At 40.7% G+C, this 21,977-nt stretch overlaps 2 protein-coding genes across 2 annotated transcripts; one reads left to right on the top strand and one right to left on the bottom strand.

The window, feature by feature from the left end:
* Positions 1 to 3,826, top strand: dcakd (dephospho-CoA kinase domain containing). The gene is made up of 5 exons (XM_029456921.1): positions 1 to 338; positions 1,038 to 1,149; positions 1,585 to 1,788; positions 2,168 to 2,255; positions 2,527 to 3,826. The coding sequence occupies exons 2-5, from the start codon at positions 1,038 to 1,040 to the stop codon at positions 2,810 to 2,812; spliced, it is 690 nt and encodes a 229-aa protein (XP_029312781.1). The 5' UTR covers positions 1 to 338; the 3' UTR covers positions 2,813 to 3,826.
* A 7,286-nt stretch (positions 3,827 to 11,112) lies between these two features.
* On the bottom strand, positions 11,113 to 21,267 carry LOC115024721 (C1q-related factor-like). Its single transcript, XM_029456514.1, has 4 exons — positions 21,255 to 21,267; positions 15,650 to 15,922; positions 15,157 to 15,612; positions 11,113 to 12,141 (listed from the first exon to the last, which is right to left on the bottom strand). The coding sequence occupies exons 2-4, from the start codon at positions 15,803 to 15,805 to the stop codon at positions 11,962 to 11,964; spliced, it is 792 nt and encodes a 263-aa protein (XP_029312374.1). The 5' UTR covers positions 15,806 to 15,922; positions 21,255 to 21,267; the 3' UTR covers positions 11,113 to 11,961.
* Positions 21,268 to 21,977: the final 710 nt, after the last annotated feature.

Genomic DNA, 21,977 nt, shown 5'->3' with positions numbered 1-21,977 from the left:
CGTAAGTCGGAAATGTCGGAAGACTTTTAAGGTGGTGCTTGTCAAGCTAAGAAGCTAGGTCGTTAGCAATCAGTTGAGTACAAGTCAGAGTTACAGACAGCAATGTCTAGCGACACGACTGTGCTCAACATTTTCGTCTGACTGCATATTGGAGAGGACGGAGTGGAAATGGCTGCGGTTTCGTTTTATTGCACATTTGTAGTCTCTCTTACCTAAACAACACTTACGCTAACGTTAGCCTGTTAGCATCCCTGGTCGTTTACTGCACCAGCCCCACCACTGTCGCTCTGCACGGATTCCCAATTCAGCTGATTTAAGGAGTATCACACGTTTACGAGGTAAAGCAAACATAGAATAGGAGTGTTTGTGGATAACTAACAAAACAACTTTATTTAGTTTAATAACAACCAGCCATTTTCTCCTCTGGTAAATTGATTACAACGTTAAGGAGCTGCAAAGCATGAGCAGGGTTTATTTTGGTGTTTAGTCAAGAATAACTTCAAAGCTGTCAAACCAACATAAGTTTGCTTATGTCATGTGGTACATAACTGAGTGTAGCTCAGCTCCTCCACAGCAGGGGGCGTGTTGTTACACCTCATTTTTCTTCTTTTTTGCATTGCTCTGACAAATTTACAAACCAATCCAGCTTTAGTTTCTCTTATTAGATATGGACATCACAGTAGCATCAACATAGTAACACACATTTATGTACTTGGACTGAAACACTTATTTACCACACCTGTCCACGGAAGACTTCTTTTAATAAAATGTTTTATATTAAAATAGAAAAAAGGAAAAACAAATACATACAATACACAATACAATGCAGGTGTCTCCACAGGTATTTAGGTGTAAGGTACAATGCTCTTTCTCTTTTAGCCATGATTTGTTAGCTTTATTAAAAACGTTAAAATGACCAACCTACAAGTTTGTCTTGCTATTTTGTATGAATTTCTATTCAGTGTCTTGGAGTCACAATAAACACTATTAGTTTAGTGACTTGCAGTGGATAAATCTTTCTGTGTCTTTGCTCCAAGATGTTCCTGGTGGGACTGACTGGAGGTATCGCCTCAGGGAAAAGCACAGTGTCTTCAATGCTGCGGGAGCTTGGGTGCCCCATTATTGATGCTGATGTTGTGGCCAGGAAAGGTATGCGAATGTCTCTTAATATTACAAATTCAGTTGAAACTCTCATCCAGCCTAACTCTCGAATAAACTCCGATGTCGCAAATTGCGATTCATCCATATGTTCCACACCTTTGACTGATAACATTTATTATTATACTGAAATGGACATGAAGAGGTTGGGCCTGTAGGAGGTTCATTAAGACAAACGCTTGGAGAGAGTGCATGAATCATGACGGTCGTCTCTGCTGACTGCAGGGGTGATGTTGTAGTTATGTGGTGAAGATGAAAAGGTCACAGAACTAAGGGGAAAGTGCACAGCTGCATGTCGGAGAAAATATAAGGCATTAGGCTAAAGATTTAATTACACTTCGGTGATTGAGTTAAAAAAAAATAGATGTCAAGTTTTGTTGATTAAAACAAATGACGGCAAACGTTACTGCCTTTTCTTGGTAACAGTGGTGGAGCAGCACACTCCGGCCTACTCCCGCATCGTCTACCACTTTGGGCCGGAGATCCTACTGGAGAACGGCGAGATCGACAGGCAGAAGCTCGGTCAGCTCATCTTCGCCAACGAGGAAAAGAGGAAGCTGCTGAACTCCATCACCCACCCAGAGATCCACAAAGCAATGCTCAAAGAGATCCTGTTCTACTTTCTCAGAGGTGAGGCAGGAACACAGTCAGCGGTGAACAGGGAAAAGGAGGATAAATGACCCGAAAGTGAACCAAGACTGTTTCTGTAGTGCGGCGCGTGGCATTAGGGTTTTCGGCTGCTGCGTACAGATATTTTATAGAAATCTTTCAAACAATAACAAAAAAATGATTAATGCTGCACCAGCCTCGGTGCTACATTTATTCTTTAGCTATGTCAAGATATGTCAAGTCGCTTAAAATAAACTTGTCATGCGCAGCGCGTTATATGTTGTTAAAAAGAAATGAACGTCATCGTGTTCTCTGTATTTTCCCAGTGTTGCAGTGTAAATGTGTAAATGTGTCGACGCTCATTTATTCTGTCCCACAATCCTCTTTCTCGTCTCCCCAGGGTACCGCTATGTAGTGCTGGATGTGCCCCTTCTCTTTGAAACAAGACGTCTCACTCAGTTTCTGAACCACACTGTAGTTGTTTACTGGTAAGACCACCGCTCACTTTCCTCCATTCATGCCATCCCGTCAGAGTTTTACTTTCTGACTTTCTTTCAGGTTTCATATTTGAAATCATTAAATATTTGGACATTTGTTTTTTTGACAGAAACTGGCCATTAAAGCCCAGGTTTTTTTTTCAGTTACCTCTCTGCAGCCCTCCATCTGCCTTATTAGAATGACTCACCGCCTCTGGATTATTTTTTAACAAGGCTCCCTGGCCGCGCCATAAATAACCACCATCGTCTGTTTCCCTTTCAGTGACCCTGCCACTCAGCTTCTGCGGCTGATGCAGAGGGACGCCCTGACACAGGAGCAGGCCGAGCAGCGCGTGGCTGCACAGATGCCGCTCAACGAAAAGCGCGGCTTGGCCAATCACGTTGTCGAGAACTCAGGCGGCCGAGAGGACACCCACCGGCAGGTCCTGCGATTGCACACAAAGCTGGAGGACTCCATGGACTTCCTCTTAGTGAGGGTCATTGCTATTGTTGCCACTACTGGTCTGGGTGGGATACTGCTGTATGCAACTAAGATACTTTTGTCCTAACAGATAACACATGAGGGGAAGAAAGAGTTTGGCTTCACGATGCGGTCAAAGACGAGGGAGTTAGTAGAAGCAGGCGAAGGCACTTCAGGAGGTCCCGATGCAATTTACTGTGAGATTAGTTTCACAGCACCCACCACTACAGTTCAGTGGCGTGACACGCTCTGTTTGCAGTTAACACTGACTTACATTATTGACACAACACACACTAGACAAATGTGGTTTAGTGTGAAGGCTTTGAATGTGCAATTTCACTTGGTTTTACTCGGAGACATTAAAAACATGAAGGTGACACACACACACACTGTATGAGCTTCCCAATTCAGAAAATATGAAGCATATTAAGTTTGTTTCAGTTTTTAGGGCCGAAAAACAGTTTGGGGCCGAAAAACTGGCTGTACTTTTTATCTCGGTGCAGCATGCAACACATAACTAACGTCAGGTAAAAACCGATCATTGTAGAAACTAAGACATTTTATTTTGTTACACCTTTAAAGATATCCAAATGAGACATTTTGGGTGATGGTGTAGATTGTTGAATAAAACCAGAGCAAAGGAACAAATACACGGCTGCACATCCTGAACAACTGTAGATGTAAATATAGTCACGGGTGTATTTGCAACCTCATCAACCTATCCCCAATCATGAATATGTTTTAAATTGGATGAGAACAAAAAATGTAATGCCCAATATGAATGATCTGACGCTTACAGAATATATTATGATTATAGGGTTAATAGGAACAGAATGTATTTGACAATCCGTTTGTAATGGGAACAGAATGAATAGACTTTATATATATTTACTGAATCACTGTATTTTCTTACACTTGAATCTCCTTGCTGTAAATACTAAGTGTGTGATTTTCAGTGCAACACTCACTTGTCACTAAAACACAACATCTGTAACAGCTGCTTAAAATGAAATGTAAAAGCTACTGTTGTAAAGTAACAACTGTCAGACGGGGGATGTCTTTTGTCCTGAACTTATAACATTATTAAATATTCACTCTGACACTAGAAGGCTGTTTTAAAAATGCATCTGATGAAGTTTGTCTGCGGTCACTTTAAAATCTTGACTTGAGGATTTTGTGACGTCGTAACTAATTCGGAAGCTATTTGTGGTCAAAATATCCAACTTACACAAGTGTGAGTTGGATCGAGTACACGTGCTGAGGATACACTTTGAAGGGAAGTAGGAGTCTCACTCTTTGATGTCGGTTTGATGTGTCTGGGCCTCAACACCTTCCCCCATCTTTCTAACCCCCACACCTCTAGTTTGTATTTCAGGCTTAAACCTCATGACAAAGAAAAGGTTAAAGGTTAAACTTGAGAAATGTGCTTTTTGTTGTTTTTTTTTACCCAAAATCTTTTATTTGAATATCAAAATAGTTGCTGATTATCTTTCCGTTGATCAACTTAATCGTTGCAGCTTTAGCTCCTATGATAATGGATATAAATCATATGGACATTATTGAAATGCATCAACAAAGAAATTAATGTTCTTGAATCCTGCAGGTAATGAGTCGGTTCTTCATGGAGAGGAAAATAATGAACTTCTGTTAACGGTGAGTTGCGATGTCCTTGCTCTCGTCCGCATTAGAGCTTCGGCATGAAAATTCAGGCCTACGGGCAGGCGTGGTGACATCATCTTGGCACTGAGGTCCCACGAGGCTGCGTGGCTCACTTGGCTCCGTCTAAAGCCCCTACTGGTCTGCTATTTGCTTTTATCAAGCCACAGCAGAATTAATGCAAAGTGACTCTGGCAGAGGTGGGCGGGGAGGGGGGGGGGGGGAAGGCACTGAACCGAGGCTGCATGGCTACACATTATGTAGCCTAATGCACACAATCACAAACACGATGTAATCTTTTGCACACATGCAAACAATTGTCCACACGACACACTCACACTGTGTTATAATAAATCCAGCGGGAGCCGTGAAGAACAACGTGATCTATTCGTAGGTTGCTTCTTTTTTTTTTTTTTTTTTAACATTGCTCTGCAGTGATTCAAAAGGTAACATGCTTTACTGGGCAGCCAGCTGTTCAGCAGATATTTCCAAGTGTGCCTTTCCTCAGTCTCTTTTCTCCAACACAGACAGAGGCCAGATGCAGAGTGTGGAAGAGAATCTATATCTGTACCAGCAAGTGTGAATGCTCCGGGCTGAGCAGGGTGGTGAAATCTCAGTCTGAATATAAATTGAGTTGAATTCTGAAGGTGTCAAGCAAAAAAAAAAAAAAAAAAGGTGAAAGTCTGAAGTTGCCTTGTTACACTTTGTAAAAGTGCACGGATACAGACACAACCTGCCGCTTTATTGTGTGTGGTGGGTCCTCTCCGGGAGCAGAGCAAATCATTTCCTGATGGCAGGGGGTAAAGACTTCTAGAATCTCACCATCATGTTCAGAGAGTTGGCCTACGGCACCACAGTGTGTCCACATTTTGAATCTCCTGTCTGAGTGGTTTTTCATCATTCCCCCCGCCTACACTGCCGTCAGGGAAGGTAAAGCAGCAGCCTGCGCAAAAAGGCAAAGCAAATAAATAGCTTTGCAACAAACTGAGCGCTGGATAATTGACAGTCTAAGAAATGTTTTAATAACTTTTGCAATTTTCGGTGTTGTTTTTTGAGTCTCGATTGTTTTCTCAAGGGGTTCATTTATTTTACACCACGACGAAAGGACGTGCCGTCCTGGAGGGTAACAGTCTCTCAGTATTCATCCATTCAAGGGAATTTGTATTTGCAGTTAATTAACCTTTTTAGAATTTTTGTATGTGAGTGTGTGTGGAGAAGGGTAACTACGGTAGTGTGTATCCAAGAGCAATAATGAGCTCCCAAATCTGGTTTGGATCTAAATGTTAAAACATATTTACAGGTTGTCCCCCCCCAACCTTATTTGACGAATTAGACCTTCTCTTTGTATCTCTTTGTGTGTTTTTGTAGTAGCTTTTAGGACGGGACAACTTACAGCTTTATGATTTTTATTGGTACACTAACGTTGTTCCAGGAGTGTGAGTGCAGGGCCGCTAATGGATTTGTTTAAGAGCTATAAACTAAATATATACCAAATGCACCTGGTGCATTTACATTTGCTGTGGGCCCTTTTTTCACAGAGCACATCTCGACATGTCACAGTTGTCAAGATAAAGCGAAGGTGTAAATAATAAAATTAATGAGGGATGAATTCTATTTAGCTGCTTCATTCACGTGTCCTGGACAGGGGTGGAAAATGCCCAGATGTTAACTTAAGTATAAGTACTAATACAAGTTCAAGTACAAAAGTATTTGCAGCAAAATGCACTTAAAGTAACATCAGTCAAAACTACTCAGGGTGCTGAGGGGGGATTTGTCCTTTGAATCTGTTCCATATTTACATGAGCATTTGGGAGTTCCTAGCTGATGAGGACCATGTTTTGATTTTGTTCAACAAAAAGAGCAATGGTGTGCCCGCTCTCAACAGGTCACAAATGCAGCTCGACACCAACGGGTAGAATAAACTGGCCTGAGCAACTGTAGCGACTTTAGTGTTCTTGAACTCTGGCATCTTGTGTCACGCTGAGGAAGGGGCACTCGCATCGCCTCCGTAGCCCGTTGTCAGAGTGCATCCGCGAGACTGCGGTGAGGTGAAGAGACAGGCAACACGCCAGCGGAGCGTCCCCAGCCACATGACTCAGGCTGTCCTTACGTGTTAGCCCCGGCTCAGTCAGGGCCATGAGGAAACAAGGCCGTTGGTATTGACTCACTGACACACTGGACAGTCCCCAGATCAAGCATGATGATGGGTAAGAAAGTAGACGATGCATGTTGTCATGTTCTCCCAAGGGTGCTAGGACAAGGGGTAGTGTGCATGGGTGCATGCATGCAGATCTACTATAACGAAGGGGATGATTTTGCGCATGTATGTCTGACCTCCGTCCTCTATTGTGTGAATTCATCCACCTGCCACACAAATTACACAAATGGTGAATTTTTACATTCAGTGTGACTAACCAGAATGCATTGTGTGTCTCCCTTAGCTCTATGTGATGAATGCATGTATCTTCCTTTAAAGATTCAAGCATTGCATTGTTTACATCCATGTTTACTAGCTTGTAGTTTCCCTGCCGTTATTGGCACATTGCTGCATGTCTTGGCGTGTAACCGCCACCTGTCGATCAGCGGAACCGTGAGAGACCATTGGCATGAATTATGTACCCTGTCACGTGCACGTGCATGTGCGTCCTCGTGCACAAGACAAACTAAATGGAAACCTTCTCATAGGAAAAACAGCTCCATAGCCAGAACGTCATAGGGAACATTTAATGCCATGTTTGCTTTAATCAGACAATCTTTCCAAAGGCCCAGACACATCAAACCAACATGAAAGAACTGCTGAGATGAAGGACGTCCTCACGTCACCTGCTTCTGAGCCCAAAAGGTTGAACTTAAACACAGGACACATCGCAAAAAACTAGAGCCCTGTGATGCCAGGGCCTTAAGTTTGACAAGCAACACTGGAACATTTATGTAAAATAGGGTAGCAATGTATAATACAGCCTGCAAAGTACTTGATTTTGTGTTCTTTATTGTTTATTGTCGCTACATGATCAGGGTTCTCCGTTAAACCTTACTCTCTAGCAGTTTTTTTTTTATCAGATGGACACCAGATATTCTGTTTATCTAATAACTGCCATGAACAAAGAGCAAACGGGTTTGTTGTACTGCATCCATTACTATAAGGAACAGTACCAAATCCTAATAAGTCAAAAGAATATATGCTGGTCTAGTGGGGCCGACCATTTTGCCATAAAGCGCCGACAGCTGATTTTTTTCACAATACAAACATGATTTAAGGTCTCACAAAGCACGCCCTGCTACCTCCCTGTAATCATAACGTTTCTTATATTCATCTAGATTTTGAGGGCACACAATGCGGCAGGTTTCCATTTATAACAGAGCCGTCCTCGTGCGGGCACGACAGGATTGTTGATGTTGTTTAAAAGGAATATTGCATCTGGTAACTTACTTGTGTTCAATGATGCGTGGACATGCCACCGTGTACCGTGCAAGTCCACATTTGAAAAATATTACCACTGACATCTTCGTTCATTATAGTGTCAGTAAGGATTTCACAGAGGTGCTAGAAGTGTGCCGTATTTCAGTTTGTAGCCTGAAGGATGAGTTCAGCTAATGCACATAACACTTACTGTTTATTTTTAGTAATCAACGTGATATATGAAGGCTTGTGGTGAGATAAGAAGTCTGAAGAGGATGATTCTGTTCAATGTCAGGATCTATTGACAGCCACAGTGTTAAGGAGACACCGCTAACGGCAATCGAGTTTTCACTTATCTAGTGAAGTATCTCGACATCTACTAGATGGATTTGCAAAAAAAAGATTTGTACAGACGTTCATGGTCCCCGGACAATCAATACAAATGACTTTGGTGACCCCCCTGACTTTTCTTATAGCGCCACCATGAGGTTCACATGTGGGGTTTTTAGTGAAATGTCAAGTTTGGGATGGATAACCATGACATTTGGTTCACACATTAATGTACTCCTGAGGTTGAATGGTAATAAGTTTGGTGTTCCCTGAGCGCCATCATCATGACAAATTCTCTCCAATATTTTGGTTTCTTACTAAATACCTGCAAAACTAAGGATTTTTTAATCATCACAATCTTTACTTTGTGTTTAGAGCTAAGTACGACTCAATTCAAACTAAGATGATAAACATGCTAAACATCCTTATGTTATCATTATTATTGTATGTTAGCAAAGCTTCAGAGTGCAGCCTCACAGAGATACCAGCATGGCTGTATGTTTTCTTTTAGCGGTTTCTTTTTGGATGTTCTTGCTGTTTGCACCATGCCAAAAATATAAAAATCTGAATCTGTATATGTGCTGCCAAGTAGAGATTCTTCTACTATTTGTGTTCAAATCTAAGACAACTTTGTATGTTCTCAAGTAAAACCATTTGTGTGTGTAAGTGTGGGCAGGTGGCTGTTGTTGGGAGGAAGTGTACATGAGCAAGAAGGGCAATTTAGCTTGACAATTAAAGCATCTATCTCTAATGTGGATCTCCTCTGGTGAGGTAAGTGGGGAAGCTAAAGATAACAACACCAGGGGCTCATTACCGTCATTAACTTCAGACATTGCAGAGGAGGCGCTCTCTCCAAGCCTAGCATTCTCCTGTCTCTGTGAAACTGAAGACACATGCAGGGACGCACACGCACGCTGACCCAAACGTACACACACATGGACTGACGAACACACTCTGCAGTAGCATGATAAGCCTCACGCCTCACAAATTGGCCCCTGCAAATGTCAAGCTGAAGCCATCTCAGTTTACTGATAGGGAGTCAGTGGGTGGGAGCGAGTGAATCAAAGTTTCCTTCGGTTTTGTGTGCACACGCTGGCGATTACTTAAATTAAAACAAGTCTGCAGTAGAGACATAATCTTTCCAATCCTTCTACTTATAAATGATGAAAAGAGGTACGGTAGAAAATGGCAAAAAATATCCCAACAGCAAGACAAAGCTTGCGTCAACAAAAAGCAGCTTACCGCACTTCTCAGAGGAATACTCATTATACTTCCTCAGGGAGGACATGAGATGAAATGTGAAAGGTAAAAGCGTCAATTACAGTCCTGATGCTGTTTCATCACACCGGCGTCAGAGTGTCCCCATCAAAACCCAGAGGAAGGGTTTGTGTTGCACAATAGCTTGAGTAAGGATCACCGAGTTTCACAGGATGAGGCAAAGAGGGTGCCTGCCAAGAGAATTTCTCTATGCTTTTTTAGTCAGAGGCTTCCACGTACGGTTTTTGGATTACCCCTGTTTCCTTTGTGACTTCGATAAATAGCTCAAAAAAGGCTGAGTGGACGGCTTCTATTCATCTATGCAATATGACGAAATAATGAGTATTATGTGCTAACATGACGGCACGACTGAAGTCCTTTTGTATTCTGGGAACGAAGCTAAACAAAATGAACAGCAGGTGCTTTTTCATTTGTCTCTCTTCACTCAGACATTTTGAAATGATAAATACTGTTTAAGCGTTTTTAAAGAATGTTTTTGGTGCATTTGTGTTTCTCCCCGAGGGTTTCAGGGAAAAGTACAGATGTTGCAGACTCTCGGGCAATGTTCAGTTCCAATGGTTTCAGCAGTGAAAGCTGTTTCTCGCAGACCGGAGGCGTTTGTCTTTGACATTGTGACATGAAGACTCTAATTTGACGATGTGCTCATACACCCTGCAAGCAGGAAGCAGCCTGTGCTAGTGCTCAGCTGCCCCTGGCTCGGGTGACCTCCGCTTGGGCACGGAACCTCAGTCTTAATTGTGTCTGGGGGAATTCTGCTGTCTTAAGACAAGCTTAAGCTCAGACCGGGGGGCTTCGTGGCCTTCACTGCATAGAGCAGTTGAACAGACAACAGGATGCTCTAGCACTGCACAGAGTGGCAAACTACTCTCATTCATTTTGATCAAATGTCTACAATTACACCAATTTACAGCCCACAACACAATGCTGAATTGAATTGAGCTTGAGAGGTAACATTGGACTGACGTTCAGTTTTATAAGCTCCTGTGAATGAGTGCATTTTAACACGGTTTTCATATTTATATTTCTTGACACTCTCAAAACTTTAGGTCTTGAAATCTTAACTTGGTATTTCAAACTAAATAAGAGACAGTTTTGGAGTCAAAGGCGAACTATGTCCAAAGAATTCCATAATATCAAAGTGAGCTTTTAAGAAAACCGAAAAAAATACATTGGTTGTTACAGTTTAGGCCCGGAAGATGTTTTCCTGTCTCTGACGCTTGTGTCGCAGTCACAGCAGAGACTAATTCGCCCTCGATTACTTTTCCGACACTGATCTAAGCTTTGTCATGATATGTTCTAACACTCGTCCCCTGACTTTTTCCCTGGTAAATCTCAGCTTCTCCACACACAATTACAGGAAAACACAAATCTCTCCTTTGATATTGAAACACAACCATATCCCGCTTCATTTGGCGTTCAACACAGCTGGGATCTCTTCTCCCCTTTCCCCTCAGTGATCATCTCTGCGTTGATTGCCTTTCGCCGCAGTGGCGTGGCTCTCTCGTGTGTAACATTTGCTAAAGGCTAGATTCACTGGAAAATCAGAGATCAGAACAGCTGATCAAGAAATAGATTATGGTAAGTGATATTAACCAGATAATGTGCGAGGAGCTAAAAAAAAACATTTTTAATGGACATTAAAAGCAAACGGAACAGCAATATATGCTCCCAAAGCTAACACCTAGCTATTTAAACTTTGTTTAAAGTCACTGTATTTTCTTTATCGTTTGTGGAAACACACAGAACATTTGAACAGGTGTTGCATGCATGAATGAAATAAATAAAATCTTTACAAATGAGCACATCACATGATATATTTGTACAACGATCGATCCACAGCAACAGTATATTCTTTAATAGACACACAATATGGTGTATGTAGCCTACACTACTTTGATTGTGTTCAGACATCAAGATTCAATATCAAATGTACATTTTATACACTTAACAATATGCCAAATATGATCAGCTGATATGACATGATTATCCAAATCCTCACACTAAGACACAATACAGTTTGTGACCCCGTCTGCCGTTCAAATCTGGCATGATCTCATGTTGGTGTCACTTACTTGACAAACTTCCCGGGACAGAATATAGCTCCTCAGTCGTTGAAGCACAACATCTTATCGTACAAACAGCATGAGAAAACATGATATTAACATAAATCTAAACAGCACATTTACAAACACTGCAGTCTCCACGACTCTTCCAGACTTGAAATTGTAATGACAGCTCAAAAATGACGGTGAGGCTTCTTCACTGTCATAAATGTTACTGCACCTCAGCATGACACATGACATGGCTGTCACTGTTTGCGTCCATCAGAATTGCGGCATAGGCACCCTGTATATAATGGAACATATGGATGAGGAGGTAGTTACAGATAACCACAGATCCACAGCCTTGGTCACTGTATCAATGCTGACCTTAAACATCTGTAAAAAACAATCTGACTGTGGATCAGTGGTTATGGGCAACATTAACCTCACTTCGAGAGCCAAGTGAAAGTCAGGAAGTGAATGTCTTCTGGCTGCGACCTTTCACCTCTGAGCCAACGTCCTCTCCAGCCTTCAGTCGGCATATAAGATGAACCCTGAGAAGGTGCTATATTTGTTGCTGTTTCCCCCATGGGCCTTGCCCCCATCCAATTTTATGAAAACTTCATCGCCTGCATCCAAATGAAGGATGACACTGTTGCTGGCGTAGTCATAACTCTGATCCTGGTCTTGAGCAATGGCGCTGGCCCTGACCTTAAATATGACACAGACAAGGAGAGAGGAAGTGAAGAAATGTAAACGGAAGAGGAAAAGATTCACAAGGAAGAATTGTTATAATACATTGCTTAACGAACAGATATTAGCAGAATTCATTCGATTATTATCATAGAACGGAAATTAGAGCAGCACAATATGAGGAAGTATGCGATCACGTGGTTGAATAACGATATTACTTGTGATACATAAACTGATATAAAAGTGTACCCAGTGCTGCCTTTCAGAATACAGCTAAATACAACAAAATGCTTGTTGAATTAAAAAATAAAAGGAAATTATTGAATATTAAACTGAACACTAAAGGCTCCAATAAAACATTTTAACGTGCTGTTTACTACTGATACTCTCTTTCAACAAACAATCCCTGAGTGCTGTTTATCGCGCGAGTTGACAATAAAAAAATATATTATGCAGCCCTTGTGCAAATGATATTAATCATTATGAATTTGTATTAATAAGACCCAAAGGATAATAGTAAAATGACATTACTAAAGTCGATGATGATATTGAAGCAAAAGCTTAATTTGATGCGAAACAACATTAAATTACTTGCTGCTTCACTGGCTCACTACAAATCTTTCACGTATGAGTTGATACAACATCTTATTTTACAAAAAGAATATTTGCAAGACGTGTGGGCTGAATTTGAGAGTTTGTGTAAAGTGTGTCCCTTGTGGTGCATATCTTGTTTTTCCTCTCATGACTCAACCGATAGGGTCAGGCTTGAATCAGTCTGCCTCTGAGGAGGGAAAGGCACTGCATACTCTCCCTTTGCGTCATGTTCTTACATCCACCTTTTTTCTGGGTGGTGCACTGATAATGCCATGTTTACCCCGAATATAAGTGTCATCGTGTCAACACAGGGTAATTACTGAGGGTGTTAGATCTGGAGCATAACACCCTAATCGCTTCTGCATGTCTGTGTAAAAAGTGAAACGGGTGGAAGTTTTACATGTACAGTTATAAATATCCCCTCTAAGCTTTAGCTAATGTATAATGATCTGGGTTGCCAGGTTGGCTGTTACGCTGCTATTTCAGCAGGCCTAACCATAAAAGTATAATCCCTGCTTCAACCAGAGTCTGACGACATGTTCTGAAAAAAAGTTAGAACCAAAATAGGAACGTGGAGTGCCAAAGCAGAACAAAAAGGTATGTGTGGAGAGGCTTCAGATGTCGGCATGATAATTGATTTCTGACACATACGAGCAATGCAGCCTGAACTCCCTTCCCTCCCTGTGTCCGCAGCTCTACTGCAGCAGAGTGATGTCCATCACTGACAAAAAATGTAATTCACAGTAATATTGTGTTGTAAATGCAAACAAATCTCTAGCTTGTATCAGTAATATTGTAATGTCAGCCAGAGACATGCCTCATGTAGTGTAATGTTTTAGCATTAACCTTGATAGTGTGTATTAGGATTTGGCAACATTTTCATTGATACTTTACTTTATCCAGAAGAATACTTGCTCATACTAAGGAAGCTATCTATTAATAGTTGCTGAAGACAGTGTGAGGCTGTTGATTTACTTTCAACTGTGGTAAACTAAGGTATATGTAGCTTTATGAAACATCATATCTGGTGTTGCACACTGTTTACAGTGTCATTGCCCTCTAAAGAAAGCTGGGGGAGGCAACTGAAAGAAGTCTTAGTCAGCCAACAGGTGAATCAATCTTATTTCCTGCTACCAGTTTGTACACATTGTGTCTCCATTCAGTATGTTTGTTTGTTTTTCTTTTGTTAAAGGTAAAAGTTAATAAGTTTTATGGACCGTAAAATATAATACTCACCTCATTTTAACCTTTGTTCATTTTGTATGCATTTTTAACAACTTAAGTTGTACATTTCTATTCTTTGCGGTAAGAAGTGAAATATGTATGTGTTTGGACATACCATGTACCAGTTAGGATGAGGAGTAGGGAAGGGTGAGGGTGCCATTTTTATTTTTTTATTTTGCTACTGCCCTTTAATTAAATGTCTGTGCACATCCCTGCTTGTAACCCTTATTTACAAAAATGCACACCATTAAGCTTACAGTAGGAATACATATTGGGTGTAGTATGCATTCTAATGCCATGGCTGTAGCGTTGTTGTCTTGGATTGCAGTGTAAGGTATTTTATTCCTTACAACATGAAATAAAATACCTTACAGTATGATGCAGTTCAATATGGCAGCTAAATGTGTTTAATGTGACAAATCTTGCTTTGCAATAATAAAACACCAATAATACAGCCACAGAGTTGAACCCACAGTTCTATGAAACAGACTCTATAGCTTCGCAAATATGGCATTAACTGTGTGGCCATTGTATCGTATTGCATTATAATGTGCAGGTATTATTGTCTCCACTCTCTGAAGCTACAGTCGGTTGCAGCCTGGCTCAGATGTATGAAGGAGAAATGTCTAGGCTCAGATTTACATGGTGATGGATCAATGTCATCACCTGGGGCTTTAAAGACATTACAAAATGATCCATGAGTATATCAAATATCACGATTTAAAATTGAAACGTCTTGGGCCTGACAGGCAGCCTGATAAGGCATACGAGCACATCATGAAGTTTGTTGTATTTCAAAGGGCACCAGCTTTGAACTAGCCTCTACCCCAGGCTATGATTTGATGTGTGCAGAGTTGAGATAGCGCTGCACTCCTTCCACTCACTTCAACGTGTACATCATTGGATGTGTAATATGCACAGATACACAATCTGGCAGCTTGCCACTATGCATTGTCATTATCTTGGACTAAAACACCAGACCAAGCCAGATCTAAAATCACTATCCACATGAATGCATGACTTCTCAATTTAGACTTCAAGCACACTCGTTACAATGTTCTCTGAGCAGCGCACTGCATGATTTAGGATTGTTAACTCATGATAGATCAATTTCTACTATTTGCATTGAAAAACTGTACTTTTTCCATTTGTTAAATTCAACATGAAATCATTAAACATGAGGAAGTGTGTCTGAACAGTTAGTGTGTTACCCACCAGACCATTCTTGATCAGGTCAGCCCACATGCTGGTGCCATCTCCTCCCCTCATCAGCACATTGTAGATGAAAAAGTAGGTGCCAGGAATCTTACAGGTGAACTTGCCTGTTGCGCCTTCATAGTTACCACCGATATTAGTCACCACGTCATCAAATCGTAGAATATCGTAACCTTCTTGAGGGTTTCGTAGTCCTGCAGAAAATGCCACCCGAGGCGCAGTGTTGTACGTGGTTGTACTAACTGCCCCTTTACCCCCTAAACCTAGAATCCCCGTCCGTACAATGTCCACTCCTTCTCCAGGTGGACCCTTAGGTCCTGGTGGGCCTGGCTGCCCAGGTGCTCCTGGAAGACCTGGCTTGCCTGGACGTCCTGGTCTGCCGTGTGGGCCATTGGCACTGTAAGTAGGCAGCGGTGGGCCGATGCTGTGATCCCTTAGGTCTGCATCGTTGTCCACCTGTAGGCCTGTGGTTGCTGTGTCTATTCCTGCTTGCCCTCCTGTGTCCGTGGTGCCCGTGGCTGGGGAAGGGGTCACAAACCATGCGGCAGGTACCAAGCATCTCAAAGTGGCTCCCACTGTCATCTGCACCACCTGTGCCAACGGAGCTGACCAGCACAGGGATGAGGACCACCAGAACCAGGACCAGCATGACCCCCACAGCAGCTGCCACCAGGGTCTTCCGCCCGATGCTCAGCCGGGGAAGGGGCTGCGCTGCCAGCGTGGAACTCTCCGGGGTGGAAATGGTGACTGTGGGGAGTGCGTCCACCTGGCAAAACACAGACACAATGAGGCTCTCCGATGGTGGAGATGGTGCCCAGGGAGAGCTGGTATGAGTGTGTGAGTGAGTGAGTGAGTGACAGAGCCTTGTAGGAGTAAGGAAGAGGGAGTGGAGCAAGGGACCGAAGTGATCAAAAGGAGAGAGAGATTGAGACTGAGGAGAGAGAGTAAGAGGAGAGGAGAAGGGAGAGAGTAAGACAGCTTGAGAGAAAAAAAAAGCCAAGAAGCAAGGGGAGGAGAGAGTGAGCAACATACACTCACTAACCATCTGAGTCAGGGCTGAGGAGGGCACTTTCCTACTGGCAGATGTGAAAAGCCAGGGACGATATAAGGAAGGAGTGTGATATATAGAGCATAGACAATGGGATCATAATCAATCAATTCATGATCATTGGGTGATAAAGACAGAGATTGAGAAAAAAGATTTAAAGGAATTTTGCTGAGATCTTGGGATCTAAATTATAGGAAAGACAATTTATGCACGCCCACTGAAATGTATATACTCCATTCTTGTGGCCATAAACTGTAAATGTCTCAATAATATTAAACCGTTGGCATTGATTTTGTGCGCTTATGTAAGAAAATATTTTATTCCGAGTACAAAAAAAACCCCTCATTTGAGACAGCTAATAGCCAGCAGCCAGGTATAGATATATATTGTCTTCTGGTATAGATTTCTTAGTTTAATGTGAGAGTTTTATCAAGGTCAGAATGTGTATATATGTCCTTAGGTGCCTACGTGCTTGTGTGGGTGTGTAGCAGGACATCGTGTATACTAGAATGATCCCAAGCATCTGTGGTCAGTCAAGCTGTGACCTTGATAAATCGGCAAACTTTTAAAGGGGCAGTTCAGAACTTGTAAGTAAAATGATGTTATCTTAATCTATTGGTTATGATAAGATTTTACTCACTAAATCAATTGCTTAGACCTGGTGGCAACATCACTAGAACAGAATCAGTAGAGCAGGTGACATAAGTGGTCTGGCAATTAAACTGATTGCAAAGGAGTCCTATACCACTTCTGTAATTAATGTAATTATAATATTATGTAAACTGTTTGCAGTGTATGGGATTTTGCAGTATCTTCCCTGATCCACAATAGGCTTTTTTCACAGCATTTTGGCTTGCTATAGCAGCAAAAACACAGGTGTATCTATTTGAACCAATTAAAGCGGTAGGCTATTCATTTATTTATTTTTGGCCACATAGAGGCAACAAAACAAGCTTTAAACACCATATTGACATATTTCCATCTTATAAAGACTAACATGAACAAAGTTGTTGCCTATTCATCCACCACACACGGAGTAACATTAGCATTCATTTGGAGTCATGTTTATTTCCACACGCTGAACGTAATACTGACTCCTTTTAGCTCTGGTCTCTACAGCTGCTTAAATACTCTTCATCTGTTCACTAGCTTGATGCTAACCCTGTCTGTTTGGTGCTAGGTTGCGTTTTACGAGCCATTAAACCAAAATAAAGAGCTAAAAGACTAAAACGCTCCATATAGACTACTACTGCGACTAGAGTCAGGTGATAATTTTCTCGCCACCACGAGCAACACCTGTCACATTACACATAGTCATTTGACCCAGCTTTAAATTTCACAGTAAACCATGACATGACAGTGAGCCCGGATTAACAAGAGGAGGGCCCTTGAACTGCAAACATCAACAGAATGTAGCTGCTATAAATATCGTGAATTACACCTGTACTTTTCCTGCTATGACATGTCACAATAACGGCTGTGAAACGCTCCCAATAAAATGTCACCTGCAACAACTTAGCTGCAATAACAGATGGTCTAATAAAATGTGAAAAGGTTATAATACAAAGGTGCTAATACTTACTTTTCTTTTATTATCTAAATGGCTTCGTCAAGTTCCATATTCATTTAGTAAATGATATCTGTTGCCATGATTAGCAAGTCCAGCTGCTGCTAGCTCTGCTGTAACACTTGTTGCTACCACTGCTGCTCTTGTAGCATTTCATTAGCAGGCTAAGCGAGCATGTAACTGCAGGAAGACTTTGTTGAAGAAATAATGTTTGCTGTAACAAATTTGACAGAGGGTTTTCTTCTCCTAATGCCTAAAAATTTAGACCAAGATACCTTTCCTCTGATATGCCAGGGACTCCTTCTTCCCTTCACAAGGTAAACTAAGTGTTGCTTAAGCTAATAAGCTAATGGGTCCATGGTTGTTTGTGCTCTCGACAGTTAGTATAATCCTTTCATGCTCTTTATGGTGCTTAGATACAACAACTTGTCTTTGAGTGTTATGAGTGTTATATCAGTACATTAATTGGTTAATGCTTTTATTTTGGGGGTTTCCTATCATATTGGCTCTACAAACTGTTAGCCCACTATTGGGTAACATTGTTTTGGCTAAAGGGATAAGTCTAAAACACAGTCCATTCATATAGGCTAACTATTCTTTCTGTATTATTGGCTTCACAGGACATTTTTGTGAGTTTAACATGCTCAAGTTGATAATTAAATCTGCATAGCTGAGGAGTTTTAGTTTGCTAAATGGCCTCAAGGTGGCTGGTCCCCTCATGAAGTATATTACATAAAAGCTGGTGTTCGGCTCTTTCTCTAATGCAGTGAAGACCCTTCAAATGTTTTCATTTTTTTTACTGTGCTTCATTTATTGTATGCTAATGAAATGACGATGTCAAAGCCAACATTAAAATAATGATTCAGTTCATATTCTGTAATAATAAAATTAGATGATTTGGCTGAATCAACGCACACTTGTGTTGGCAGAGAGGGCTCTGCTTGATTCAGGAACCATTGCAAGCTGTTGGCTCAGTCGGCAGTTTTTAAGACTGAGTCGATGTGATTTACAGATTCACAGTATATGAATGTGCCTGAATTATTCCATGAGGGATGAAAATCATTAATTATAATCATTTATTCATATATTTACTAATACATACACATTGTTGGCTGACCTAAACTTAAATCTCTCTAGCCAAACATACACTTCATTGGGTTAATTGTTATAAATGGTTGTCACAGATACTCAATATGTAATGCTGAAATACAAGAACATCTAACATTTCATGAAGGTATGATGTAGCCTCATGAAGCACTGAACACGATACATGTGGTTTCAAGGTACAATATGCTCATCTGGCAGATACACACATACGTACATTTTCTGTCAGAAGATAACTAACCTCCAATTAACCAACAGATGTAACCACAAAACAAACAAAGTCACATTGAAGCCAGTTACACACACATGGCTACAGTACAGTAAAGTGTTGCAATCATACAGCAAAACTAGATTTTCACGAGAGTTGTATAATAAGCAGAGAGTAGTCCTCCACATGTTTGATGCTGCTGTTGTCACAGGATCTGACAATGGTACTGAGTCAGACACCTCGAGCAGTGCTTTCTTGCTGAGTCTCTCCAGCTGATGACAATATACACTAAATCAGAGCGATGATCACATATTCAGTAAAATGGAAAAGGTCTTTTATCTTCTCAAATCTTTTATTTTAATAGAAATATTGCATATAATACCATATGTACATGTATTTACACAATACAACTATATCATTGTCAAAAATAAAACATATGGGACATAACCATAACTAAAGAAATGCTATAAAACCTCTACAAACTTACAAAACCATCACAGCAAATAGAAATATAAGGGTCATGGTGGAGTAGCAATACTCAACCTTATAGTGTAAGCAACTTCCCACAGAACCATCAACTCAGAGACCAAACATTAGTCTACACTTATCAAAATAAGATACATAATCACATATTTTTAAAACCTGTACATTTTAAAACATAAAATAAATTGTATCAATCTTTGAAAGAGTATATACAGTATATGTATGTGTATATATATGTCGGCTTTCTCTGTATTTTGTTCTATTTGCAGACTTTAGTGCCCTCATGTGGAATTTTAACATACTACAAATATAATATGAATACAAACAAATAAAATATAAATATGTCATCCTCACACAACATGCATTCCCTTGCTCTCACTCTCATGCCCTGACTATATGTGCAGATCCAAAGCTCAACAAGATAAACAGCAGTTGACCTTTAAGGCCTTCTGGTGGCAACTCTTAGTTTAGGACGTTATCTTGCTAATAATTGCTCTAGACACGAAGTACAGCTAAGGCTGGTGGGAATCTCAGTTTTGCAGTTATTTTGGACATAAACCAAAGTATTGAACAAATAAAATAGATAGTGCTAGATGAAATTAAGAGATCACTAAAGTTATGAGGCGGACATGAATGTGTGCAACCTGCCTATTTGTCTTGTCCCGTCAGAGTTAAGTTTTGCAATAAACGTAACGATGCATTGATTACATTCAGTGGTTAATTGACAACATTTAGCTCCAAAGCAGGAAGTAATGTGACATTATACAATAGGCAACAATACCCGCTCCTTGAAAACAAAGTAGCTGAATGGAATTCAGCTATTGCTAATTTTATTATCCAATCATTGCAGACTGGGGTCCTGCCTCATGCTTCAACTCAGTGTTGTTTCTATATTTATCCATGTTTTAGTTTCCTAAACCTGACAATACGCTCCTCTGTCAAAGTCCTGTTCTTAGGTATAGCAACTTCTTGCTTACTGAATTTGATAATGGTTTCCCCCAAAATGGATTTGGCAAAGAATATTAGTATTTATTTTGTAAGAGACAGATTTGCCTCTTCTTGTCTCCTACATTCTGTCGAATGAAGTGATGACAGGTATTTATTTATCATAATTTTAATTTAAAAGTAAAATCCTGAAAGTACATTTGAGTCAATTTGTGGATTGGAGAGATTAAATAATGCCCTCTACAAATCCAAGCAGCACCGGAAGCTGCATACCACATGCAACAGTACATACTTTGTAAGGATAGCTGCAGTACATACTGGAGTAAAAAGAAAAAACATGTGATTTTGGAAAGCAGCTTTCAAGTCAAACAGCAATGTGTGTGTTTGCATTTACATATTTCAACCAGAGGATGGCGCCCATTGCTTTCTCTTGTAGAGATTTCAAAAAGAAAGAAAAGCAGCCAGAAACTAACAACTGGGCTAAAATGAAGAAGCTACATTATCAACTTGGTTAATTATGTCAACCGATTCTCATATTTAACAGTAACAACTCTTTTTATTGTGATGTTTTGATAAAGCATCCAAGAAACAAGATTGTCTAGCTCAGTATGTTTTGTGCACTACACATTCAAGATTTATGGTGTTGAGTGCACACACACATCGTTTTCACTACTATGTCAGGAAAATAAAGGCACTACAGTAGGGGAAGGTGTAGACCACCCACCTTGAGCAGTCTTACTCACATTCCAGCATGGGCACAGGGGACGGCCTTTCGGTAACTGGAGAGCTGAGGAAGTGAGAGGCCTTCTTTGATGTCTATATTCAGGATGGACCCTGCTGGATAGTGCAATTATCTGACTTTTGGGAGATGCAGGGTGAAGTATATTTGGTGCTAGTGTCTATTGGTTCATTTGTTTAAAAGGTTAAAGCAAGGTATACATAAAGACTATACGTCTTAAGTGAGAAGTCATATTTTTTACTCTTTTTGTTTTGCCAGATACATGCATGAATAGAATAAATGTGGTGTATGTGGTGGAGATAACTCATAGGCAAACATCAAACGCAAGATAATGTAGAAATTCCGATCTCTTCAATGTGATCATGTTTCATTGACATTTGGTATAATAACCCCCTAATATAAAAGGAAAGCATGTCAGCCTCTTGTATGTTTACACAACAGTTCAAACAGAGTAACTTCCTTGATTCTTTCTTTTTGGTCTCTTCCTTTTTAGGACATGAGCTGCTGCCTTGCAGTTCCTCTTGGGATTCTGTGGGAATTCCTTAGCTGGTTTGCTTGGCAGTTGGTTTTAATCCATAAATATTGTTATTCCAGTGTGTGATGTTGAGATGGAGAAGGAATTGAAAAAATGTGTCATGTTGCCTTGGGCTACTTTTGACAAAGCTATATCCTGAGTTTGTAAACTATTGTGTGTGGTTGGTGTTATCTATAATAAGTGACAAAGGAA

Source organism: Cottoperca gobio, chromosome 19 (assembly GCF_900634415.1).
Source record: "Cottoperca gobio chromosome 19, fCotGob3.1, whole genome shotgun sequence".
Lineage (NCBI taxonomy): Eukaryota > Metazoa > Chordata > Actinopteri > Perciformes > Bovichtidae > Cottoperca > Cottoperca gobio.
The sequence above is the reverse complement of the archived record's forward strand: the minus strand, read 5'-3'. Positions and strand labels throughout refer to the sequence as shown.